General features: G+C 39.0%; 3 protein-coding genes across 6 annotated transcripts; 2 read left to right on the forward strand and 1 right to left on the reverse strand.

The window, feature by feature from the left end:
* The first annotated feature begins 260 nt into the window (after positions 1 to 260).
* On the forward strand, positions 261 to 14,497 carry LOC125068499 (ras-related protein Ral-a). Of its 4 annotated transcripts, none has more exons than XM_047677675.1 (5): positions 261 to 429; positions 7,095 to 7,271; positions 9,265 to 9,425; positions 9,635 to 9,809; positions 9,880 to 12,145. In XM_047677675.1, exons 2-5 carry the CDS (start codon positions 7,119 to 7,121, stop codon positions 9,991 to 9,993), a joined length of 603 nt encoding a protein of 200 aa, XP_047533631.1. In that variant the 5' UTR covers positions 261 to 429; positions 7,095 to 7,118; the 3' UTR covers positions 9,994 to 12,145. The 4 variants fall into 4 exon arrangements, with proteins under 4 accessions (XP_047533631.1, XP_047533630.1, XP_047533629.1 ...); XM_047677674.1 differs by having other exon boundaries at positions 262 to 415; XM_047677673.1 differs by lacking the exons at positions 261 to 429; positions 9,880 to 12,145 and adding exons at positions 523 to 938; positions 12,982 to 14,497.
* On the reverse strand, positions 14,494 to 21,582 carry LOC125068498 (GATOR complex protein WDR24). Its single transcript, XM_047677671.1, has 15 exons — positions 21,272 to 21,582; positions 21,070 to 21,186; positions 20,778 to 20,893; positions 19,998 to 20,104; positions 19,481 to 19,694; positions 17,566 to 17,654; positions 17,056 to 17,215; positions 16,818 to 16,990; positions 16,445 to 16,664; positions 16,254 to 16,375; positions 16,038 to 16,174; positions 15,760 to 15,921; positions 15,527 to 15,681; positions 15,082 to 15,254; positions 14,494 to 14,999 (listed from the first exon to the last, which is right to left on the reverse strand). Exons 1-15 carry the CDS (start codon positions 21,369 to 21,371, stop codon positions 14,609 to 14,611), a joined length of 2,436 nt encoding a protein of 811 aa, XP_047533627.1. The 5' UTR covers positions 21,372 to 21,582; the 3' UTR covers positions 14,494 to 14,608.
* Positions 21,583 to 21,837: 255 nt separating this feature from the next.
* On the forward strand, positions 21,838 to 26,210 carry LOC125068129 (ubiquitin carboxyl-terminal hydrolase 30 homolog). The gene is made up of 7 exons (XM_047677147.1): positions 21,838 to 22,263; positions 22,463 to 22,635; positions 23,260 to 23,431; positions 23,752 to 23,918; positions 24,050 to 24,137; positions 24,460 to 24,590; positions 24,673 to 26,210. The coding sequence occupies exons 1-7, from the start codon at positions 21,993 to 21,995 to the stop codon at positions 25,084 to 25,086; spliced, it is 1,416 nt and encodes a 471-aa protein (XP_047533103.1). The 5' UTR covers positions 21,838 to 21,992; the 3' UTR covers positions 25,087 to 26,210.

Below are 26,210 nucleotides of genomic sequence, written 5' to 3' on the forward strand. Positions count from 1 at the left end.
AGGATTTTTAATCTATGAATATGTTTTCGTCTTTATGATTGAGTGGAGACACTCTTTGAGTATATTTGCCTTTCGACAAAGATAATTCTCCCCTATTTTTAGTAAAAGCATTATCGTATTTTATGTATTAAGTGGTGCTCTTTCGCTATGAAGTGGTCTTTGCATTAATTCGTATGTGTACCACCGTGTATAATAAGCCTTATATTATGAGCTTATCAAAGTGCGTCAAACATTTGTAGGCCTGAAGATGTCGCTAGTTGCTACAAATAAATGCCGATCACCGACTTGATCATTTTTGACAGATATACGACATAACTGCTCACAAGAAATATTTGTGACGAACGAAGTGTGATTAAATCGTGTTAAATTTATTGAAGTTAAAAAGAAACATTCCTGTATTCTTATTCCAAAAGGGGTAAGTCACAGCAGGTATCAAAAATATGCTCGTAATACCTTTAATATTTGAACCATATTTAGTTACAGTGACGTGATTGTTTACTACAGTGGCAACGCCTCTCGTTTTCCCACAGTTTCACGCGCATTGTCTTACGATTCACACGTGTAACTGCACGCTTTACGACCCGGTTCCGCAGACATTCCACGGTTACACAGTTACAGTTAGATCGATGAGTGTCACAGTACGATAGCACCGCGGCTTGTGACTCACATCTGTGATTGATTTTCCGCGAATTTCCCTCGAAGTTTGTGAGGAAAGTTGCTACTTCTCAGTTCATGTATGTTGACATATTTGAAAAGCTGAGATTCTGTACTAAAAGAGCCTCTTGTTCATCTTTGTCTGGTGGTAAATTAGTTCAGTGATAACATAGAATGAAAATGCTTGAGGGATATTTCTCCTGCTCTCAGGAGTCAGTAACTCCTTAGTAATGTTCTCTGCTATTACTTATGAACTATCATCAAAATTTTTGGAAGAACATAAGGTGAGATCACAAAATGCTTAATTGTAATTATTTTTCATTTCTTAAAACTTTTTCTTATATCAACGCTCAATGAAAGTAAATTCACATAATAGTTTTGTCACGCTATAGTGAGCCTTGATTGAACATCATAATTACTTTGGTATCTCTAGATCTTTATTTTTTGTAGCTGTGTTATATTGTAACAAAATAATTGTATTTACAATAAAAATAAACATTCTAGCAAGTATTTTAAATTAACTAGAGCTTTAATATTGTATTCCACTTCGTCATGACTTAATGTGTTTCTCAGTTTATTACTTGTTTTAGCTTTTATTTACATCAATTTATTGTAACATTACATAAAAGCAACTATTAATTTTAATTTTTGTTTTATGTGGATTATGTACAAATATTTTATTTTACTCTATACTATACTATTGATAAGGAACTATATTGAAAATATTTTATTGAAGGTTATTAATCAGCCTATTACATTTTAGACAATCCCTTTAAGTTCTGTAAAACACCAGTAACCACATCAAGTTGATTCAGCTAGTAATAATTTACACAATTCTTATATATTTAACTGAGTTTTAAATATTTGGTAATTTTTTTTAGGGATCATTAACATTCTCATCACCTCAAACTACAACTGCATGTCAAATTAAACTTAAACAACTTTTTATTGAAAATGGGATTAAGATATTATACAAAAAAAATTGTAGTACATTTTTGGGGTAAAACAGTATTAAAATAATTTTCATAACATTGTTACACAGTTTCTTCACATCGAAGTGCAATGGCTTCAGTTTCTATTTCTTAGCAACCCATCTAGAAAATATATTCTCTGTGAAGCATTTGCCGTGTTAATGTTTTTTTTCCTTGAATTCTTTATTATTACGTGTCGCTGAGGCATTGACTGTCATGCTATTTGATTGATTAGAAATCTAATACTTAAAGAATTAGTATGCTAGAGGTTCTTACTGATAATATTGCATACATTTAAAAACTTAAATAATATGTATGTAAATTTTTGCATATGTGTTATTTTACTAGTTATTTAACTTTCTATGAATAAGCATGGTGAAAGCAAGAGAAGTAATCCATGACATTTAAATTGGAACATCTGTCTTTCTTTCATATAGAGTTGAAGGGATAAATGGCACCTAAATATTCTGATTTTATATAAAATTTTTCTTTAGTGCAACTTTTTCATTATATATATTTAAAAGTTGGTTGAAACCAGTTTTTTATCAAATCGACATAGCCTTTTTTTAGGTAGGCTATTACAAGTACTTTTGAATCACTATTTTACACAATTGTATTAAAAGTAAAGCTGCCACCGGTTCAGAATAAATAACCGGCGAAAACTCATTAGTTACTCTTTTCCAACATTTGAAATACGAAGTTATATTAGTTAACTACAATTGTATATGTATAATATATCCTGCCTGAAAATCAAACAAGTATTAGCTCCAAGATTTTTATCATTGATATAATCTTGTGTTGAAATCAGTAAATCAATAAAGTAAATAAACATTTTGCAATCAAACTGTCTACTACGGTTTGTTTAAAATGTCATTTAGTTTTAAAATTCAATCGTTCGAGTCATTCAATGTTAAATTTAGCCTTGTACTGTTAATCTATTGGCTTCAATATATTTGCTGAAAGTTGTCATATTTAAATTGACCTTGTAAATTCTGCATGAAATGAGGTATCTGTAATTGTTTTAGTGGCAGTCAATAGCGACATGTCAGATTAAAATCGTCTTATCAAAATTGAAAAGAGGATTCAACAATATACATCTATTTTTTTAAATAAAATTTTAAACTTAGTAGGTATATGCTAGTTACAGTATATGTCACATTTCTAGGCAAATGACTCTTCCTCTCCTTAACGTAAAGGGTAGGAAGTTATTCTAATACACTACTCCAGTTATCAGGATAATAAATGTACTTGTAAGAAAATATGATTCGATTTATTTTGCCTCTTCGGCTTTGGCCCAATATTTAAATTATAAAATATACTTTAAGAAAAACAACATAACAATAATAAAAATCGCCAGAGAACATAATTATTGTACACCATTATTATGTAAAACCATTATCTTTTACAAGTATGAGTCATGGGGAATGAGTCAAATCTGCTTTTGAAGACCGACGTGACCTAGGCTTTGAACTGTGACTAATTATTCTATTAATCAAACGTAATCAGGATTCATAAAATCGAAAGTACTACGCTAACGAACATCCGTCCTTCTTGCGGTAATTTTATTAGCTAACTACAAATTGAGGTTATTGTATTTATCGACTCAACCGAGTTACGAAGAGTTTGCGTGACTTTGGACACGCAGATAGTATTGCGGAATCCATATATTTCTAGGGAAATTAGTATCCTATTAGTTGATAAAACTATCGACTATATCAAAATGTATTTTTCGATCTCTGTAATTGTAATTGTCTTACAAATATATACTAGACGCTATATGTTTTTCAATTGAGATTAATTTAAATATAGTATTTTATTACGTATAGAAATTTATTTTGATAAAAATAACTTGAATCGCAATAATAATAATAATTTATTGTCGCAAAATGTAAATATTACAAAAAGAAGCTTATATATCTGATTTTACAAAATAAGTATGGCTATAATTAAATATTAAGTACTATTAGCTAAGTACTCTATTTATTTAATAAGTAATTCCAGATGTTTTCTTAAATTCAAATAAATAAAAACTTGAAGAGTAACTTGTACGTTAGTTGTATCATTGTTTGATAACATTACTTGTAGCGGTGTATTACATCAACGGGGAACACTGCTAAGGTTGCAAATCTGTTTAACTCTATGACGTTAGTAATTAATTATTATGAACACAGATTATAAAAACATCATGTATTCAGGTTGGTATCGCAATCATGAGGTTTTTTATGATTTTCCAATGAGTAATCGCGATTAGAACGTGGATAATACAGGTATAAAATTTGTTATATATGTACATCGCGTAAGTGTTAAGTGTACACGTGTTTTGTAGTAAAATTTTCTACGTCAAGTTTAATTGTTTTTGATCTAGAAAGCTTTGTTAGAGGTCTGTGCCGGAGGACACTGTAGTAATAATTAATATATCAGTATATAGTGAACAACTATACAGGAAGATATTTTGTTTTACAATTAAAAGTTAATTTGCCCGTCAAACCCTTGACTGATTTTAAAATAGATTGTCTTTGTTTTTATAAACATAATAATTATGCTTTATTTTTTTTTTTGTAATAACGTGCTTAAGAGAACAACATGAACTGGCTAATTATATTTTACGAGTACATGATATACGCTTGTCACGTCAATCGTCTAAATTTAAAGCGCAGCTACGTATATTAGATTTCGTTTTACTAGTTTGATGTTAGGTATATGTGTTTTGTAGTTTTTTTCACTAACAAAATAGTTGACCTCATCAATAGTATATCCTTCATAGATTAAACGGTTATAATCTGTGTCATATTACCTTATTTACAGGGAAAGCCTCCAATGTGGTTTTTTTTGCAATTAATTAAAGCAAAAAAAAAAAAATACTTAAAATTTAACCGCTCCGAATACGTAATGCTAAAAATTAAAATCGAAAAATATACTTGTTTTTAAATATTTTAGGTTTGTATTTCTTATCAGTAAAAGAATTTCCGTAATAGTTCCATTAGTAACGAAGCCGATAAGAGACGACCGAAGCTTACTGACTTTCGTAATGTTCATAAGATACTTATATATTTGCCGCGGTGCTCCAAAGTCCAAAGCTGTAGACTAAAACCTGGGCAATCACTGAGTTTTCATTTGCCTTTTTTTCTCATAATTAAATTTTTGCTCGGCGGTGAAGCATACCGTCCTGAGGGAACTTTAATTGACTGTGTTGATATAAGTTTTAAATCTTCTCTTTGATATAAGAGCAGGCCTTTTTCCAGAAGTTCGATAAAAGCCTAATATTTATTGTAAAACACATATTTTACAATAAGTAACTGTTTTTGTTTAATTATACCGAATTTAAAAACCGAAATTATTAAAGCGACAATTTGTATATATTTTTGAAACGTTGCAAACGTTTTAAATTAAATATACATATAAACAATGGTAACAAAAAGTAGTTTTGCAAAAACGTGCTATGAATTAATATATTTCCCATGAAACAAAGGCCTATGCTCTCCTCATCCATTAATTCTTTTGTTCACTTATTTATACGTGGATTTCGATGCGATCATTACAATCAGCCACCCGGAACATTCAGATAACATATGGAATGACAAACACGCTAACTGTTGTATCAATTAAAAATTATATATGTAATTTTCAACTTTAAACAGTACACGATAGAGTTTGAAATACAACGCGCCTTTAAGTAGTACACGGATGACACAGTAGTGCTGCGAATTAGCATGGGAAGTGGGTTCGTCTGGTTGATAATGAGCCTCACTATTACATGGATTACTTCCCACAATCCTCGTTTACTATTGGAAACAGTTCACATGAAAAAAGTGAATTTGTCTACGTAATAAGAATAAAATATAAATTAACGAAAATGTGTATATCAGATAAGTATACTGTATAGTTGTGTACTATATATTTAATTTTAACCCTACTATATTAAATAACGTTTTCTTTAGTTTAATTTCGTTGCTTGTAAGTCGAGTATTTTTTGGGAATCTTTGTAATCGATTCAGTTCTGATTGATAAGATTCATTCGAAATGTAAATATTTTTAGGGAATCTCTCTTTGCACATCGTACGTCGTAGTCTTGTGTAATTTCTGTAGATTAGGATGACAAAATAAATTCACTCTTGATAATAATTCTCCAACAAATATATTTCTCAATCCCTCGCAATCATTTCATTTCTTATGACAGATCAATCTTTAAAAAAAAGGAAAAAACTTATTTGTGTCAGTTTTAAATATTATGCCACATCAAATAATATTAAAATTTATTAAATTATTAAACAATTAATCATTTTATATAAAATAATGTAAAATATATTGTTTTGGTTATACTAATTATATGTAATAATAATGTGATATAATCTATGATGACATCCTATGACATAGCATCGCGCTGGAGACTAGGGTTACTCGCTAACACTTGTCTAGTCAGGGCAGGGCAAAGCTTCACCACCAGGTATAGGATAGCTAAAAAAACTTTTCTATAAATGTACGATCATGACGAATGCTGCATTCCATACTGCCATATAAGCTTAGGCTAAGGGCTTGATCTTTTAATAATAGCGAGCACAGGTATTGTCTTAGTAACAGATGACAATGTACCGACGACGGCTCGCCCACGCTCATCCTTATTAGACGATCTTACATCTGTATTGTTAATTTAATCACGCCGTTTTACTAATATGGTTAGATTCTCTCTTTATAGTTATAACTTGTTCTTACGAATACGAATCGTTTTAATATGTTAAGTTAATGATGTTTTAACGTTGTTTATTTTAAATTGGCACGTCAGTAGTATCAAGTATGTGGGAAATTGTCCGTTGATTTCGAAGTGAAGGTAGGTAGGTAGGCGGAGAATTGAGAAAACAAAAATTAAAGACACGTCACGTTTAGGTACATTTCTTTTCACGAGCGAAAAGAAAGATGACGGAGAGAAAAAAGGAGCTTTATATTTGAGAAGTTTCACTTCGACTACGGAAATGTATACGGGGCAAGATAATTATAAAGCTAAAAGCGATTCATTTGTAATACCAAAATGATTTGTACTTTTTATTAGTAAGAAATAGCCGCGTTAATCAATCATTGTTCAATAATTGATTTTAATTGAGATCTGTGGCCGAATAATTTCCGCGTCACATTACAAAATGAGGTTTTTAGATAGAGATAATTAACTAAATGAAAATTTGACCTTTATTACTAATAGAAAGTTCATTTCATTGTCTTTCGGTACCCGGGGCCGACCAGTACCAGAGCCGCTGGGAACTGTAATCATATTTGATTTGAATGTGCGGTGTATCTTTATTACGACTATCTACGTGTCTCACTATCTAGTTTTTCAAGGACAACTCCTCTAAATAAAAGAAATGCCGATGTAAGAATGCCAATACAAAAAAACGCGCAATAAACTTTTTAGAAACACAATAGGTTTGCGATAATAAATTATTGTTATATATTCTTATGTTTATCTTTGTGTTTTTTCAGTGCACACGATTGCTGGGCTCCGCGATGTCGAAGAAGCCGGCGGCGCAGCCCACGCTGCACAAGGTGATCATGGTGGGCTCGGGTGGCGTGGGCAAGTCGGCGCTTACGCTGCAGTTCATGTACGATGAGTTCGTAGAGGACTACGAGCCGACTAAAGCTGATAGCTACAGGAAAAAGGTACGCCCTTAATGACCTAGTTGATACATTAGTTGATACATGGACCTTTAGCGATGATTGTTGATTCCAACTAGGACAAGCAGCGTACAGTTTTTATGTGCTTCGTTTGTCGTTACGGTCTATCGTGTCGATGGTGATGGACAAAATTTAGTGCCTGCTTGTGAAATTCTGTCAAATATCAACTATCATCTATCAATCAATCTAGTGGTATAGTATGGTGGTTGCTCTAAACCTTTTTAGGATGAGTCCTTGACAAATGATATGTGGTGTTAAATGAAAGGTGGACTGTATTTTAAGGGTTTATAATTAAACTTATTTTACGGACAAACAAATAATTGCTAACCGCAAATAACATACGTATTTAAAGAACTTATTTTATCCAAGGTCATTTAAAGAGTTTTTGATGTAAAAAATATCCGAAATTATCACCTCCTTGACAGTGCTATGCCATAAACGTTTACGCAAATGACATATAATAATATCTGTATAAAGTTTAACTCCACTGGATGAACGATGCGTGAAGTATGAATATACGTGCAAAATATTACAATATCTGTTGTAACGTGCCATATATTAGTACGTGTGTAACATATGAGATTAAAGCATTATACTATGTATCTTCAACGAGGTATTTTTATTCACTATGTACTGCTATAATTAAAGTGTTATCTCCAGTAAACCACATTCGTTCCATCTATCTAAGTATGAGTCAGCGTCGCATTTGTAATTTCTCTTTTTGAAGTTGCTTTAATAAGTACTGCACACCCTTTTTGAGAAATCAACATTGGACATCTATTTAAGTTTAATCCACACCACGTAGACGTCCCAAAAATCTAGAACAGCAATTTTTAAGGCATTTCCTACCTCGCACAACCACAAAGAGGAAGCAACATTAGCCGGCGGTTTTTCCGCACCGATACGATATGGGAACCTGCAAGAAAAATACCCTATTTAATCCTTAAAGGCCGCCCATGCACCTGTACCTGTTACAGATGTACATGGGCGGTGGTAGTCACTTTCCTTCAGGTGAGCCTCCTGCTCATATGTCACATATTCTAAACAAAAATTCGGACATATGTCCGGGTTATGGGGTTGTTGGTTTGATGATTAATTTAGAAATACGGCTGATTATGCCTTTGTACGCGTGATCGTGCGTACGTGCGTGAGCGTACAAAGGTTTGTATCTACTTATTTTGTACAATGTACAAAACAATTGACATAAGAAACTTATTTAAATTAGCTTTGTATTTGTATAAATATAAATTGTAACATTTGTAATCGATATGAGAATATTGTAGATTATTATTTGCAAGCGGTAAATCATACTCGGCCTCGAGACGTCGGGAATTTGATACACTTTTCATTGTTCACGCTTCATATTGTAAGTTATTCGTGATACTTCATTAAAAGTAGATCTACGAGCTTGATTACAAGAAGAATTCTAGGTATACAAAATATGTGTCTAATATCAACGGTAAATACAGAAATTTTATGACGAAGTAAGTTAAGAAGGAACATTTACTAGGTGGAGGTAATTTTGTACTATAAGTATTTTAGTATATTTACAAATCTCAACGGTCTATTCGACCTTGAGAAGTGTCTTAAATAGTCGCGAATTTGTTGCGGTAATTTTTTTTAAGTATTTAAGCTTGTTACTTATTCATACACTTAAAATTTTAATGACGAACATATCTAATGATTTCATTCGTGCATTCCTAGTCGTGTCCATCCATAAGTTATGGCAATAAGTGATTTTTGTGAGTTATTTTGTGGATAATTTTATATTTTTTGTCTATAGTTAGACTAGTTCACTTGTCCCATTGTCTATAGTTAGACTAGTTCACTTTTCCTTTTGGTGGTAGAATATTTGGTGACTAGGAGACAGACTGTCTAGAAGGCCTAGCACGAAGCCCTACCATCAAGCTACTAGATCACCGAGGCAAATAAATTAGCAAATGAATGTTTAATTTCCAAGTAAATTATTACATTACAGGTCGTACTAGACGGCGAGGAGGTGCAGATAGACATCCTCGATACAGCGGGACAAGAGGACTACGCCGCCATACGGGACAATTATTTCCGTTCCGGGGAGGGTTTCCTCTGTGTCTTCTCGATCACTGAACCGGAGAGCTTCGACGCCACGCAGGAGTTCAGGTACAAGATCGATCGATTTGTATGACACTCGATCATCTTTATTTTTATTATGGATATTAACCCCCTGAGAAATAAATTTTAACTCGCTAGAAACTATGGGCACAGTCGAATCGTCGTATAGTAAAAGTTAGGGGACTACTTTTCATGCGAATCGCATACCGTATTCGTCCCCCCCTCCGGGGCTCACGTCGCCAGCAAACGGTTCGCAGGGAGCAGATCCTGCGGGTGAAGAACGACGAGAACATCCCGTTCCTGCTGGTGGGCAACAAGTCGGACCTGGGCGACAAGCGGCGCGTGCCGCTGGACGCGTGCCGCGAGCGCGCGCAGCTGTGGCAGGTGCCCTACGTCGAGACCTCCGCCAAGACGCGCGACAACGTCGACAAGGTAGGCGGCGGTGGGCTCGCTGGCTGTGTCGTGTGCGTGTCGGTGCCTGATCCCGTGTCTTGTTCCCAAGGTGTTCTTTGACCTGATGCGCGAGATCCGCTCGCGCAAGTCGGACGACAGTCGCGCGACCAACGGTGACGTCAAGCGGACGAAGCGCAGGAAAATCAAATGCAACATTTTGTAGGGCGGCGCCCGAGCGGAGTCTCGGGGCTGCGCCCCCCGCGCGCCCTGACGGTGTGCTCTGCGGCGACCGCGCCTGGTGCTGGAGGGTCGCGTCGGGTGAGGTTCATGATGCCTCTCGGAGCCGTGCCGGGACCGTTATGAACGGAATCCGATACAATATTTGTTATAACATCGCGCTTGCATGTTACTTTACGGTGATGTCGTTCTATATCGGAATAGACTTCGATTTTTTATTCACACGGTACACCAGACTATAAAGAGTCCATTTTGTATTTTAACAATAGATATATTCACAGTTCTGAAAGATCTCGCCGCAATGTAATGGCCTTAAAATGATTCGAATTATTAATCTCAATTTACATGTAATTTTCTACTTTGTATGAAAGTAGTGTTATGTTGTGGTCGCCAGAGTGTCCTGGGGACGGTACTCGTTCGTTTTAAGCCCACAGAAGATGTTTCGATTCAATTATACTTAACGTTTAAGTGCTATACTTGTTTTGTAAAGCTGTCACGTATTGAAGTTTAGTGTTTAAAGAAACGAAAGAGTTATAATATATTTATCTAAAAGGATTTGTAGAAAAAAAAAACTAACTTAATTTACCTATATAGTTTTCGTACCAGAAAAATATGCCAAAAAGTTTTAAACCTTTTCTCAATGAATATACGAACCCAACGAAATCACCAATAAATCATATTATTTCTTTAAACACTAAATAGCTTATGCACTGCTCACGGATTGATGGTTTATTATAATTTATTGCTTCATATATTTAGAATTTTGGCTTCATTACACGAACACCGCGTGTTCGTACGCAGAGTGCGGGCTCGTGCGGGCGACAGTGCCAACATAGCTTCTAGCATTGCTTCTAGCATTGGTATCCGTTAAAAATATTGTTTTATTGTGTAGTGGAGCCATGATATTATTATTTCCTTTGATTATGTTCTTGCATTTGTGGTATCCTTTAATCGTCGCTTACTTATATAATAGATGTAAATGTTGTATGTGTGTGCGTGCGCCCGACGTGCCGGCCATTTTGAATATTTCGAGCTGCGATCGCTCGCACAATCGTCAGTGCGGTTGAGTGATAGTTTTGTATTACGACTCTTTATATAATAAATATTTAGTTTAAATTTAATTTTAAAAATTTTGTGTTCCAAATTATGAACTGAAATACTTTAGCGATATCATTTTATCGTTAGTAATTAAATGTAAATGTGAATGAAATAAAAACTTTCGCTGGATTTACATTAGGATGAAGTACTCGTAGTTATTTTTAAGATTAAAACAAGATTATTATTTATTGTATTTATAAAATGACGGGACACAAAATTAATTTTATTTTCTATTAGAAATTTTGTACGTGAATTGTACGCATTTTGTCTGATATTTGGCTTAATTAAAATTACACAAATTAATTGTTTAATCTTGTCTGTCTATAATATATATGTATATATATTCATATAAAACATACCCCTCATATAATAATTGTGTATAAATAAAATATTCATCCGAAGGTCCAGTCTGTGAAGGCTGAAACTGCCAAAACATACTCTAATGTAATTGAATAAAGTTTATTCTCCTTCAACCGAACGCGTATCGAACATTTATTCATGAATCACATAATATGTATTCCTCACTTAGACAGATGTAAAGACAATTGTTAGGCGTGCGTTTGATGGTTTTGTATATTGTATAGTACATGGCTGAGTTTACACTTGTGGTCCTATTCTTTGATAGACTTGTATATTTTAACCAAGGCTTTTAAATTATAGAGATCCTATATGGTTATTTCTAAACTAAAACCGATACAGTTCAGGCTTAGCTATAGTTGATCTAGAATTGCAATATTTCATCGGTTCTATGTACAGTAATATGAACCTTAAGTTGTTATAATAAAGTTCAAATAACGATAAACAGTATATGATTTATTTGGTATTTGTTCTAATCAACGAGTGTAAACGAAGCTATTTCTCAAAATAAAGACTCGACGGTGTTAAATAGATTCCTAAAGATACTTAAAGAATTCGTCGCTAGATGTCCTATAGGTTACTTAGATGTATGGTATACCAAAATGTATGTATGCGATGTATATCAGACTCCCACAGATAATTTATAATGAAAAGACAAGCAAAAATTATACTGATTTGCAAGAGTCTGTGTATTATTTCCCTGTTTCTACATTTTGTTCTTTATTTCCAATAAGATTCATTACAATTTTGATTATTTACTCAATTTAAAAAATTAAACATACTTGAATGGAAATTCATAAAACTCTTCGTAAAAATATTTAACTAAATTAATATATTATTTTGCTCTTGTTCTGACAATCATTTTCCCGCCAATGTAATTACTTTGATTCATCTTTGTTCAGGCAAAGGCAAATCGAGCCTAGAACTAGAACAATATTTAAGAAAGATAAAAAAGCAGCAGTGTGTAAATAAAAAAAAACAACAACATTTTCGATTTATTTTTCAAATGTAAATTAAATTTATTTTCATATTCTATATTATTCTAGTTTTTTTAGAAAAAAGCAAGCCCGATATAAGCCTTGGCGGAAATAACATTTGCCTACTCTGTATTTTTGATGTACTCGCCCGATATATATTCGCAGATAATAATGTACTATTTATTAAAAACGGTAAAAGTTTTTTTCGTGTACTTATAGCCTATTTCGAAGGCAGATTAAAACAGATTAACATACCCCACGCGATTTGCTATATTGTACACTACAAACAGTTCTCGATTATTATATGTTTATTTATGAAACACTGTTACACTCAACTTCTTTTATATTTGATACTTGCACGTCAATTCAAGGTGTGTCAATTATCTGTTTCCACCGCTCCCGTCACCGGAAACTAACAAGCCATAACAGTTAAGTCGGGGTTTACGCTCTCGGAGCGTAAGGAAAGCCTAATATGAATAAAAGCAAGCTGCCGGCAGACAGACACGACGGAGGCTCTGACGCCGCCCCGCCCTTGTCCGCAGGCGTTTCTGTCGCTGATCCGCGCCATGTCGGCGCAGAAGCGCGGCGCCGCGCCGTCGCCCGACGCGCCGCCGCGCCGCCGCTGCGCCGCGCCCTGCTGCGCGCTCGTGTAGCGCCGCCCCTCGCACGATACGACGCTTTCTTTTTAAACGTTACTTCCGCACGATCAGATTTTTGTACATTTGTACGGTTATAATGTCTTAATATATATTCCTACCTTTTACGCTATTGCTACGCAAACGATGCGATTTTGTTATTTAATAGTTTTTACTCCAGTGCCTCAGTCATCTGAGTTATTATAAAATGTTATTGTTTAAGTTACGATTTAATTATTATAAATTAAAATTGATGTTTTGAGTAAATTTCAATCATATATGTGTTAGTAACAATACTTTTTGGAAATGTTGTACACTTATTATTTTTGGAACAATTTTTTTTATACATAAGAAATATTGTATCGTCTTTATAGCTCAAACATTTAAAAGTAATAATTTAATAGTTTATTGGCGATAACTGAATATTATATATACACTTATAACATATATTGTTCAACAAGTAACAGACTGTATTGTCAGACACATTACTCATTATATTAGAATTAATGCTGGCCCTACACATCCGTTCACTGAGACGATATGGTCGGTGCTACGCTGGCTGTGGTGACTGTTTGTCTAGTTTGTTTGTTTTACAAGTGTAAAGTCTAATTAGAAAATAAAGTCTATGCTATATTTTTCAATTAATGCATTGAGCCATTTATGAAGTTACTTTATGAGTTCAGTTAACATTAAATTATGAAATAGTATATTTTCTTTTGTTTAACTGACGTCACCGCAGGCTGAAGTCTATAAGCTGCTTTAAATATATTTTATTTGTAACAAGCTTACTTAAAATCTCAGACTGATGTAGTAATGTGTATAGTCACTGCCATTAAAAATGGAGCCTTAACTTTTCCGAATAGAACTAATTAGTTTTCAGGTGCTATAGTAATCGCTTCAAATATTTAATGTAATTCAATGTATATATATATATATATATATATGCCTGACGAAACTCATTCCAAAATAAAAATATTGGTAGATGTTCAATTCCTTGTAAATTATGTCTCTGGAAGATCATACAAGTTTTTATTTGTTAACTTTTCGTTATAAAGTATATATGTAAAAGTAATTTTTTGTAAATTTTCAAAGTACAATACTATGAAATTTGTTGTTGTTAATTTAGAAAATATATATTAATCTTTATATATAATATCATGATTTATTTTCAATTGTCAGTATTTTGTTGGTAATTATCTATTGTAAGAACAAACGCGACGTGGAGCTCGATCGTGAAATGTCAAAAAGTGATGCGTCAGAATTGGTCTCCAAAATAAGTCGGTTTTGAACATTTTGCAATCGAGACGAGCTTCGAGTGCGATTCTTATGGAACATCTCTGCGTGAACTATCGAAGTTAACGATATCAGTATTATGTGACTAGACTTATTTATAAGATTTGAATAAATATGTACATAATGTAAACAGGTCGTTTCATTTATTTCTTTTATAAAAATACAAGACATAACAAATCATATATTAGCTTAGAACGTATCTTTACGTATCGTGTACCGGCCCCGAGACGGGCGCGGCGGCTCAGCCGAACTGGCAGGCGTGTCCGCAGCCCGCGGGGCACAGATGGTGCTGCTGGGTCCAGGCGCGCATGTGGCGCAGGTGTCCGCCGTGCGCGCAGCCCTGGCACCACGCGTACAGGCCGCGCACGGCCTGGTGGCACACGGCGCACAGGTCGGGGGGGGCCCGCGCGCACGCGTCGCAGGGGGCCCGCGCGCGCGTGCGACGCCCACAGCGCCCGCAGCACGCCGTCACCGTGGTGGACTGCTGCGAGATGCTCCACACGCTGCTCAGCCACGCGCAGCGGATCACCTCGGTGGCCACGTTCCACAGCTTGTTCCGCTGCAGCAGCTCGATGTACCCGAGCAGCCACTGCTCCTGCAGACTCTCGTCGATGTACGGGAACAGATCATTTCTGTAACGAATAAAATATTTTGCACTTCTTTCACTCGGGTATTCGAGGTGAGCGTGTCGCTGTCGCCGCAGTGGGCACGTGCCTGTGGTCGTGCAGTGCGAGGCACACGACGGCGGCCGTCTGCACGTCACCGAGGTCGGCGTGCAGTTTGAGCGCGGCGGCCAGCAGCGGTGCGGCGGGTAGGGCTCCGCGCGTGGTGACGTCACGCACGCACAGCGATCCCTCTCCCGCCTCCTCCCCGCCTTCACCCTCCGCCTGCGTCGTGCAAAGTGGGTAGCTTTATTGCTTAACAAAACAACATAAATATTGCGCAGTATGTAACTAGATTTCAACTATGTTTACTTTAATATGGAACACACATGCAATGATTTGAATAAAAACGCTGACTGCTTCAACTAGTGTCAATAAAAATATTTCTCACTCTGACGCTGCAACTGTTTCCTGTGCTGCTATTGAATCTGGCTTGTTTGGGAAGTTGACGACGATCTAGCGATTTTACTACTCCAGTTTATCCAAGCGATACTAACGGAACTGCTGTAATTTTGGCTGTCCGATCGCTGCAAGGTCGGTGATGCGGGGGGCGGGGCGGAACTCGAACCGGAACCGGATCCCGAACCGGAGCCAGACGAGCCACCCGGCGACGACGCTCCGGCTTGATTTGATAAATTGAGTGTCGCAGCATCTAAAATTTTTGTTTAAAATATTAAACGAGTGAGCGTCATCGATATCACTCGTATGACGATTGGACAAAGGTGGGCACCGTCGTGTTCGTGGTGCGGCAGGTGTGCGTGCGTGTGCGCCGGCAGGGGCGCGTGCGTGGCGGGCGGCGCTCGCAGCGGGAAGGCCTCGTCGGGCAGCGTCCAGTCGGCCGCCTCCACGTCCACGTAGTGCGCAGACGCGGCCGACACCCAGCCGCCCTTGTCTGCCAGCACCGAGTTACACGGTTACAATGCAGCCGGGCACGACTACCTCGAACGGTACATTCGAGCGCATAGGATATGCTACACGTGCGCGGGCGCCCGCATCGGTCATGCTAACCGTCGGAGCCATCTCTCTTGGCGAACTTGGCGGGCGGGATGTAGATGCTGTGCGTGGGCAGGCCCAGCACGCCGCTGTTCTTGTGGAAGCGGTTCTCCCACTCCTCGACCTCCTCCAGCGGCTCCTCCTCCACCGCACTGAAACAGCACGGGAGCGTGACGTCCCGCCGGCGGCGTCCGAGCGCGGCGGGCGCGGCGGGCGCGGAGGGCGCGGTACCTGTAGGGCGGCGGCGGCGGGTCGGCGCGCGGGGGCGGCGCGCGCGGCGGCGGCGGCGCGGGCGCGGCGCGCGGCGCGCGGGCGCTGTACACGGCGCGCACCACGTCCCACACGTGCGCCACCTGCGCACCACTGCGTCAGTCGCGCCGCTGCGGCCGCGCGCGCGGCCCGTCTCCGGCGCGCATACGTACCATGTAGCGGCGGTGCTCGCGGGCGACCTTGGCGTTGTGCTCGGCGAGCACGTGGGGCGGGTCCCCCCTGATGCGGTACCGCTTGGCGCAGGCGAGGACGGCGCCGTCGGGGGAGACCGGGAAGTGGCGCGCGAGGGACGAGGACGCCCCCCCGGGGAAGGCCCGCTCGAGCGCCGCCTGCGCCGCCGGAGTCAACGATCCCGCCGTCGGCTGCTTGCGCCTGCGCCCGGAGCGATCCTTGCGTTTTATCGTTTTGCTTCCGCTCGTCCTCGTTAAATTTGGCGAAAGGAGCGAAATGACCTCTCCGAGATCTCAGACTTCTCAGAGCGAGATATTAAAACGATGTAAGGCGACATAGCTCGCTCGCGCTCACCCGAGGCCGGGCACGTATCGCTCGGGCTGGTGCAGGCTGGTGTGCGCGGGCAGCGGGCTCTCGGGCAGCGCGTGCGCCAGCTCCCCGCGCGCCGACACGCAGACGCCCTGCGGGTTGGCCCACAGCACGGGGTGCGCCGCCTCGCTGAACTTGTGCCGGTACAGGCTGCAGTCCTGCGGCGAGACGGTCGCGTCACTGGAGGCTCCCGGAGTCGTCGGCGCCGCGGGCGGGCACTCACCCGGCTCGTGGAGAGGAAGGCGTGCGGCGAGGCCTGCCACGCGATGGCGGTGGTGACGTCCCGGTGTTCGGCGAAGGTGGCGAGCGGCACGTGCGGGCGGCGCACGTCCCACACGTGCACGGCGCAGTCCAGCACGAGCGCGCACGACGCCACCTGGAACCTGGGCGCGGCGCGAGTGAGCACGACTCGTCATGAAAATTGGAACTCGACGTACAAATGGTAGCGTGTTTTGTATCTGAATTTAATAAGATGAACGATTTTTTTTCTTCTGTTATTTCTAAGTTTTTTTTATGAATACAACCAGAACTCATGTTCCGCTGACAAAAAAAAGAGAAGACACAGAGGAGAAAAAGACAGCGAACTGTTTTGTATTTTCATGCAGGATATATAAATTGAAATACATATGTTTGTTTAATAAATATATCATTGCAATATCATGTTTGTAAAAGAGTTAACTCGTCAACGTTCATTATTTGTTAATGTGTTATGAGTTTTTCTGTTCGTACTCACTTCTTCTGCGGTCTCCATTTGACGTGACCCACGGACGCTATCGTGTATATCGTGTGCTCCAAGTTGGGTCGCGCGTGAATATCCCACACCTGAGTGAAGGCAACACTGTTAGCTCGCGTCTGACATCTGAATATCTTTTAATAATTATGCCAATTTGAATAACCTCGCAATGCTAACTGAATAAACTACCAAACTAATATACATACAACGTATACCTGAAGATACACCACACAGGTTAAGGTGGTTGTGTGATTGTTGTATGTTTAATATTGTATAAGAAGATGCGATTTTCGTGAAAGGCGTGTTACTTAGTGCTTGGGCTTTGTTCAAGCCCCTCTGGGTAGGTAGCACCCACTCATAAGATATTCTTCCACCAAACTACGCATACGCATTGGCGGCAATGGTGAATATTTCTAATACTGCCAATGTTTAAGGGCGGTGGTGACTGCTTACCATCATGGGGCACATTTATTTCTGATCCTTTTTTAATAAAGGTAGACGACTGGCAAGTCTACAGTCCTATTTGACAATCAATAATAAAACACAAATAAATATATATAGTTATATATTTTTGGGATTAGACACATTAGAAAATAAATATATGAATATTTATTGTAACTCTGCGCGTTAGATGGAATCTACAGCGGCAGATGGAATACTTGAAATTTCATTTTAATTTATATAAAACTATTCAAGTGATAAGTTATCGATGTTTATAATGTGTTCGATAAATAATAAATATTGTCCTAATGACCAAATTTCGGTCGCTTTTGATTATCTGAAATAAACTTGTCAGGTAAAAAAACAGCACGACAGTCTAGGCGATTGTGCGCAGGCACAAGTACACTCGGGGCCAGATTTAGAGGGCTAGAAGAACTGGGGCAACAGAAGTGGAGTCTCCTAATAAATAATTTGAACTATTTCATTTCTCCAGACAGGTCAATCTCCATGCATCCAATCTTGTAGTCCATGTGATCAAATGATATATTTTTTTTACTTTGAATTTCTCGAAAGGCAAACCAGATAGCTTTTTAGGCTAGACCCGTGATTAGAATCCTGGACAGCGTTATCTACAGTCGTACAAGGTAGCCTATTGATCAACGAGACGGTTTGCCATAACTCAATATATCATTTAATGTAAATAATAATCATACAAAACTATTTGTAATCGACAAGTGTTCAAAATATCTATTAATATAGTTAATTAATTCGACGAGTTGATTTGGCATTAAAATGTATTGTTAAAGAGATAAACATCGCGTCACAGTCACGTCGGCCGCACGTGCCGCTATCGGCCGCCCCGCTTGCAGCGCGGCTCACAATAGATACGATGCCCACTGCGTTACAATGGGCGACACGTGTGCCTCGCTCTGGATGTCTTTAACGGTCTAGAGGTGTACTGTTATGGAAATAGTTCTTAGACTAAAAATAACGCAAATATTTGTGTTTATTATGAAGTATCATGAGGAAACCTGCATTCTCCTCGAGGAAACCCTCTTTGGAGCAGCGCGGTGAAATAAGCAACTAATTACGATTTCGATATATTCTTAAAAATAAACAAGTTATTTACGTAAGATACTGGAGTTTAATTTTTTAAAGTAAGAAACGTTAAACGGGCTATTACTCTTTACCGTCTTTACCATGGGAGCACACAGGGTAGGTGCCCGGGGCCCCCTTTCTCAAGGGGCTCCCGAAAGGTTTACGCTGTAAATTTTTTTTGGTAATGTTATCGGCGGAGCTGTGCATTAGGGCCCCGTTAAGTACGATGGAGGCCCCAACTGCCAAATCACTTAAAAAAGCAATGTACGTGGGGTAATGTCACGAATGGGCTAAGAGGTCTTTCGAGAGCACTCGATGGTGTGTATTTTACATGATCAATGAAATGTCCGAATGAAACCCGCGGCGGGCGGCGCACCTTGATGGTCTTGTCGCGCGAGGCGGTGGCCAGCCAGGGCACGTCGGGGTGCCAGTCGCACGCGAACACGGGCCCCGAGTGCGCCGTGAACTGGTGCAGCGCGCGCTCGTGGCGCCGCGCGTCCCACAGCTGCACCGTGCCGTTCTCCGACACGGCCGCGAACGCGTGCGCCACGTGCGGGCTGAACTGCACGTCGCGGATCGACTCCGTGTTGCTGTCGGCCACGCGCTCGCGTCACTCGCCGTCACACACACCGACACTCATTACATATCGGTGTGTGCGAGGCGGTGGAACTGCAGGCACGAGGGACCTGACATCTCAGTTCCCGATGTTGGTGGTGCGTTGATGGTATCAGGAATGATTAATATCTCTTGCAGTACCAATGTTTATGGGCAGTGGTGACCGTTAACCATCAGGTGGTAAATTGCAAATCTGCCTATGTATTTTTAATAATAAAAAAAGTACTTTCAATTTTATTGTAATATAAATAAATATAAATACATTTTGAAGAAAATACCTTATGAATGTCCTAGCGACCTCCTTCATTCGAAGATCGAAGCACTTCATCATCCCATCTTGAGATCCCGATATCAGGAGAGATGGCTCGGTCAGATGAAAACTTACCTGATAAAGACATGGGACATAAAACCAAACATCAAATATTTTACATAACCCAACTAGTATATTCAAACACTAGTTTTTCTAGAAGCCTACCCTTCGTTTGGATTCAAGCTGCATAGCAAAATTAATTGAACCTGGATCAGTGCTTTAACCATATATCCGTAACAGGCAACCAGATTTACTATTGCATTTTTAACCATGGATTCTAATTGATGCACCAAAGAGAAGCATTCGTTTGATACATTATCTGTTTGTCTACTCCATGCATACAGACATACATAACATATAATAGGCTGTTTAGATGAAACATTAAGAATGATAGTTATCTCTTGAAAATGGTTGGTTTAGGATTATCCAATGTAGGTCATATTGGGATAATAGATTCAGCATGAAAATCAAATTCAAAGTGTTATAAAACCATAACCTTATGCTGATTTTGGAAAAATGTAATATAATTTATATTAAATACTTGAATGTAATTTCTTTAATAAAAGGTCTTTCTCCACTTAAGTTCTTTTCTTTAAGTCTTTATGATTCTTGAAATATCTCCAATCTTAATGACTCAATTACACAGTTACAGCTACACATGTTTATTTACAGAATTTCAGAACATTATTCTGTTATTTATACTGGTCTGCAAATAACTATTTTTAACTTTAAAATCTGTAAAGATTACCTTATTGACTGTTCTTTTATGGTCAGAAAACACATGCTCTTGTTTTGAGCGTCCTGATCGTCCAAGATTCCATACAACAACGGCTCCATTTGTAGCTGCTGTGGCCAAAGTATTTTCTGTAAAATAAATATACAAACACCTCATTGTTAAATTAAGTACATCAACTATTTTAGAGCTAATTCAAGTAACAAAGAATTAATTCTTAATATTATTCTTTTTTTTTTTATGTAGTTACTGTGCAACTTAATTTATTAATAGATATTTTAAAATGTCTGAATATAAAAATACTTACCTTCAATAGTGCTCCAGGCAACATCAATTGATGAAAAGTTTAGATTTAAATTTTTTCCCACTCTCAAGTTGCATACTTCCGAAAATTCATTTTCTCCGATGGAGAACACTTTGAATACTGCCGAACAAAATAAATATAAATTAGAGCTGTTATTGACAAAACTTATCTAAACCTTATATAAAAATATAGCTTTTTTGGTTACCATTTCTCCCGGCTATAACAACTTGACTACAGTCTTTGTTTAAAGCTAGAGCGTTCGCTGGTCCTTCTTGTGAAACACAAATAGTATTTGACGGTATCATTTTGAATTGTTTTTAATAAGTAAGTACATTAACATTGTTTTATTTTGCAAGAAGTTTTACGTTACTCTAAAGTACACATTCACGTTAAGTTTTCGACCAGCGTCCGCACTCTGTGCTGATAATATTCTAATCACTTTGATGTCCTATTTAGACCATTATTTATTTATAATACATATCATACACGAAATTAGCATGTTTGTATTGTGATGTCACATAAAGTAGGATTTATGTTATTGTTATGATTTGACTTTTGTCATTCTATGCCGATTACAGAGTGCAGACAACGGTCCAGTATCTAAAAATATGGTCGGTACTATAACAACTAGGCTATAAAAAAATGATATAATTATTTTTAATAAAGACGAAATTTGTATGAAACTATTGAAAAATATTTATTAGTTATGTTCCTAAATTGATTGCGGTTGATAAGTGGTATAAAATTTATAAACAATATTGTCAGCTGTCAAACTTAATTGTCAAATGAGATGTCACGAGTGGAATTATCAATTTTCGGTTTTGGAAAAAATGTATAATTTACACAGAACCTTGAAGATAAATAACTAGAATTATCTAGTTTTTAAAATGTTTAAAAAACTTTCGTAAGGGACTAAGTTAGTGACAATGGATGGTGGTGACAGAATTCTTGTCGCCGCTGGTCTTACCGCGGCTGTTGTTGTGGGAGCCTTCGTATTATGGGGTCCAGGAGGAGCTCCACGAGTTCGGAAGCGTCGAGGTCAGATAGCAGGGCTTCAGAATTTAGGAAGGACATGCTTTCTCAATACGTTACTTCAGGCTCTCGCGGCTTGTCCCACTTTTATTGAATGGCTTAAAAAGTACGCGAAGGCCAATGGACATAATAGTATGATCACAACTCTGTACACCGTCATCGAAGGTTTGTACCTGAACTAACCTTAATTACATTACTTTTAGTAAATTTAATTACATTAAAACTTTGTTTAACTGCTGCAACTAAAATAAACTATTATGTATATTGCCATTTATGTTTTATAATTATATATTTTAAAACTAATCAGATTAATTGACTGGATTTAGAAAAGTTTATTCTACAACTGGTTATATTTAATTCATAGTTGTAAATGGGACACATGAGTCTGCTCGAGGTACACCTGTGTGTCCACTGGGTGTTCTCCAAGCTCTGCGAGCAGCTGGTTGGGTTGTGCCTGCTGATCAGCAGGATGCACATGAATTACTACATGTGTTATTGTCTTGTATCGAGGAAGAAACTACAGTTATGTCTAAAAAGGTAAATTTAACTTATATTATGTAAGTAGTAGGAACATTCTTCCATCTTTTGATTGTTCTACTCCAAGCCAGAATTATTGATTGTGTTTATTATATTTATGTTGATTCAAAATTTTGTTTCTATATGGAGGCATTACACTTTTTGATATTGATAAAGTTATTATAAAAAAATATTATTAACTTAAAATGATTTCAAAATTATTTGGATAGGATGGAATATAATGCAACCAGGGGTGGTTCCATTTAGTCTAAGATGTGATTCATATCTGACAAGATTTAGATTTTGTATTTTTGTCATCAATCTACAATTGCCTCAACCAAACTGATTACCTCTACTGATACTACAATATCTATCTATTTATATAGCAGATAGGTAGAAAGATAATATGGCAGTGATAAAAATATAAATGAACACTACTCTACTCTTTTATGGTACTTTTTCTTCAGTTTTTTCACCATATTTCTATTGCCTTGCAGAGAATCAAGGAACAAAGTACTCAAGTTGTCTTTCAGTTGTACTTCAACTGTATTTTAATAGGAAAATATTTCAGTGAAATTTAATTGAGACATTTGAAATGTAACTTACTATGCTTCAAAGCTAAAGAATAGGAATTCATTTTTTCAGCCTGGCTGTCTATCAGATGCTCTGGGCCTCGGCGGTGGCCGTGCCTGGTCTGCGTTGGCGTCTCCCGCTTCCCCGCCCGCAGCTCCTCTGTCGATGCGAGACGATGGAATGTCGCGACCAGCTCGACCCGCATCAGCCGCGCCGCCGGGAGAACCGGAGTTAGTCGATCCAGGTGCTTATGATTCAAAAGTATTTTTCTATAGTGGTCTAATACAATAGTTGTATAATATTGGTGTACAATAGCATATTATACAGAGTATATGTGTGTATGAAATAATATGTCCATCACATTGTTTAAGGCAATCATATTGATATGTAAGTTTGTATAATGTATAATTATGAGTGTACATACTTGGACCCGAGCAACAAACATACCATCACACCGATACCTTGCTGCTTCTGGCTATGTGGTTTTTAAAAGAAAAGATTTTCACACATGGGAACTAAACATCTTCGCTAGCCAGTACGTGTACAGACTGTGTGCGTGTGCAGACGAGGCGCCGTCCCCGCTGCGGCTGTCGAAGGGCGTGTCGCGCTCGTTCTGCCACCTCAGCTCGGTGGGGCGCCGCTGGGCCGCCGCCCCCGCGCGCCCCGCGCCCGCGCCGCCCACGCGCGGCACGCTGGCGCAGCGCACGCACTGCACCGTGTGCTCCACCAAGGTCGGTCGGTCCTCAGGCCTCGTACATTAAACTTCGTAGCCCCCTCCATAGCTTGAGAAAGATTTTGCCCAATAGTAACTCGGGAGTAGTATTTGCGGCCTGTCACTACTGACTGTGCGTCAATATTCCAGAGTCCCGTGCGATACGACAAGTTCGACAGCATTACGTTGTCGATGGCGAACGCTAGCACCGGCCTCTCCGGCACGTACAGTCTGTCTGGTAAGATATCAGGCTTCCTTCATTAGCTTTATATTTTAATAGATTAGTTCACTTTAAAAGTTAGTAAGTAATATAATATCTAAAAATATTATAAAGTAGCCGGAGAATTTTTTTTTGCTTCAATTGATATGATTTCATTGGTTGAGTCCTAATTTGTTATTTATCTATAAAGTAATATTAAAATTCAAGCAGATATAAGAACTAAATCAGCTCAGATTTTTTTTTTATCTTTACTTCCATCATAGGAAAACTGTGTTTTTATCAAAAACTTACACCCAAATATGTTTGATACAAATTCTAGTTTGATTTTGTCATGTATCAGGTCTGCTGCGCGCTTTCACCGCCCCCGAGCTGGTGAAGGGTCTGCGCTGCTCCAAGTGCTGTCCCGAGGAGAGCTCGGCGGTGCCGCAGCACGCGCAAACCAAACACATCCGAACCGTCACTTTTGGGAAGGTAACAACTGACATTGGTTTTATCAATAATACCTCGTCTCAGTCCATAAATCCTCACGGGGGTACCGTCCGCCGGCCCGCAGCTGCCGGCGTGCCTGGTGCTGCAGGTGGCGCGCGTGGAGTGGCGCGGCGGGGGGCCCAGCAAGCGCGCCGAGCACGTGGCCTTCCCCGAGACGCTGTGCATGGCGCCCTACGCGTCGCGCCCGCGCGAGGCCCCCGCGGCGGGCCTGGCCGCGTTCGGCGTGCCGGCGGCGGCCCCCCCGGGCGACGAGCGCGCCGCCTACCGGCTGGTGGCGGTGGTGGTGCACGTGGGCGGGCCGCGCTCGGGGCACTTCGCCACGTACCGGCGCGGGAACGGCTTCGAGAGCAAGCGCTGGTGGTACACGTCGGACACGCTGGTGCACGAGGTGTCGCTGCAGGAGGTGCTCCGCTGCGCCGCCTACCTGCTGTTCTACGAGCGCGCCCCGCCCCCCCCGCCGCTCACCACGCACTTCTGAGCCGACGCCGGCTGCTCTCCTCTGCGGCGCTCGAGATGAACATGCCGAATGCTCTGTCACTTTATTTACTGCGGAGTGAGACTCCTTATAGCGAGCCTCCGCTCTCCGCGGCGGCCTGCGGGTCGTCGTATGAGTGAATCGGCCGATAGCTGCGGTGCGATCGGTACATATGCGAAGGCTATATTTAAATGTGATCATTATGAACTTAAATATGTATGTATCCTTTTTGAAATATTTAAATTGGCTGTGTATTAAATCGAAATTTTATAAATGTAAATAGAAATTTCTAAATAGTTGCTAATCTTTGTCCAAATTGATTGATTTACTTTTCTCCGGAATCGGCACAAAATCTATAATAACATTGAACAATATTCTTAAAAAATATTCTTAATAGGATTTCTCGTTGATGTTTATCATTATATGTGAAATTTAAACCAAAAACCGAAGCAGCAGTATATATTCTTACATATTTATAGGCATATGAATTCAATGGAAATATGAATTTCCTAAACGTTTCGGGAGAAATCCTACCCACGTAGATATCAAAGTTATTAATAATATTGCCGCGTTGGTAGATGCAAATTGTAGTTACAAAAAAAGTTACCGATAATTACCCAGAGCTTTGATATTAGATTAGAAGGGTTGCTACAAGGCTGCGGAGTTACGTAAACTCCTTTCTACCTAAATGGATTCGTAATTTCTCATTTTCCTGTAACATTACAAGAATATGAAATCCACGCTTTAGCATGTAAAAGTATGACTTACTAAAACCTTCTCTGAAACGCACTGCATTTTCTCGTATAAGTTTTACGTGTATTGGCTTAGATGTTCAACTTTTTCTTTTTAAATATATTGCCTTACCAAATATACAATATATAACTCAGACATAACGGTGGTGACTGAGAATTAGGAATAATCTTTAAATTAATTTGACAAGGGTAAAAGTGTTGCTGTCTTTGTCTGTTTCGTTGAGTTATAGGATTATTTTGACAAGTCTTCTATTGACTTCACTTCAAGCCAAACAAAATCTATAGCCCATTCCAATCGAAGTAGGAATAAAGATAAACAAACCTTAGATTTACGTATTCCATGCGATTTGCTAATAACTGACCTATATTGTGCAC

Source organism: Vanessa atalanta, chromosome 13, assembly GCF_905147765.1.
Source record: "Vanessa atalanta chromosome 13, ilVanAtal1.2, whole genome shotgun sequence".
Taxonomy (NCBI): domain Eukaryota; kingdom Metazoa; phylum Arthropoda; class Insecta; order Lepidoptera; family Nymphalidae; genus Vanessa; species Vanessa atalanta.

Coding starts and splice junctions, on each gene's coding strand:
- LOC125068499 (XM_047677672.1), top strand. CDS start 885: ATGTTCTCTGCTATTACTTATGAACTATCATCAAAATTTTTGGAAGAA. Junction 939..7,094: donor AATTTTTGGAAGAACATAAG/GTGAGATCACAA, acceptor GTGTTTTTTCAG/TGCACACGATTGCTGGGCTC. Junction 9,810..9,879: donor CGCGCGACAACGTCGACAAG/GTAGGCGGCGGT, acceptor CTTGTTCCCAAG/GTGTTCTTTGACCTGATGCG.
- LOC125068498 (XM_047677671.1), bottom strand. CDS start 21,371: ATGATACCGTCAAATACTATTTGTGTTTCACAAGAAGGACCAGCGAAC. Junction 20,894..21,069: donor TGCCTGGAGCACTATTGAAG/GTAAGTATTTTT, acceptor TTTATTTTACAG/AAAATACTTTGGCCACAGCA. Junction 17,655..19,480: donor CGCGCGACAAGACCATCAAG/GTGCGCCGCCCG, acceptor GCCTTCACTCAG/GTGTGGGATATTCACGCGCG.
- LOC125068129 (XM_047677147.1), top strand. CDS start 21,993: ATGGATGGTGGTGACAGAATTCTTGTCGCCGCTGGTCTTACCGCGGCT. Junction 22,636..23,259: donor CTACAGTTATGTCTAAAAAG/GTAAATTTAACT, acceptor TCATTTTTTCAG/CCTGGCTGTCTATCAGATGC. Junction 24,138..24,459: donor CGGCACGTACAGTCTGTCTG/GTAAGATATCAG, acceptor GTCATGTATCAG/GTCTGCTGCGCGCTTTCACC.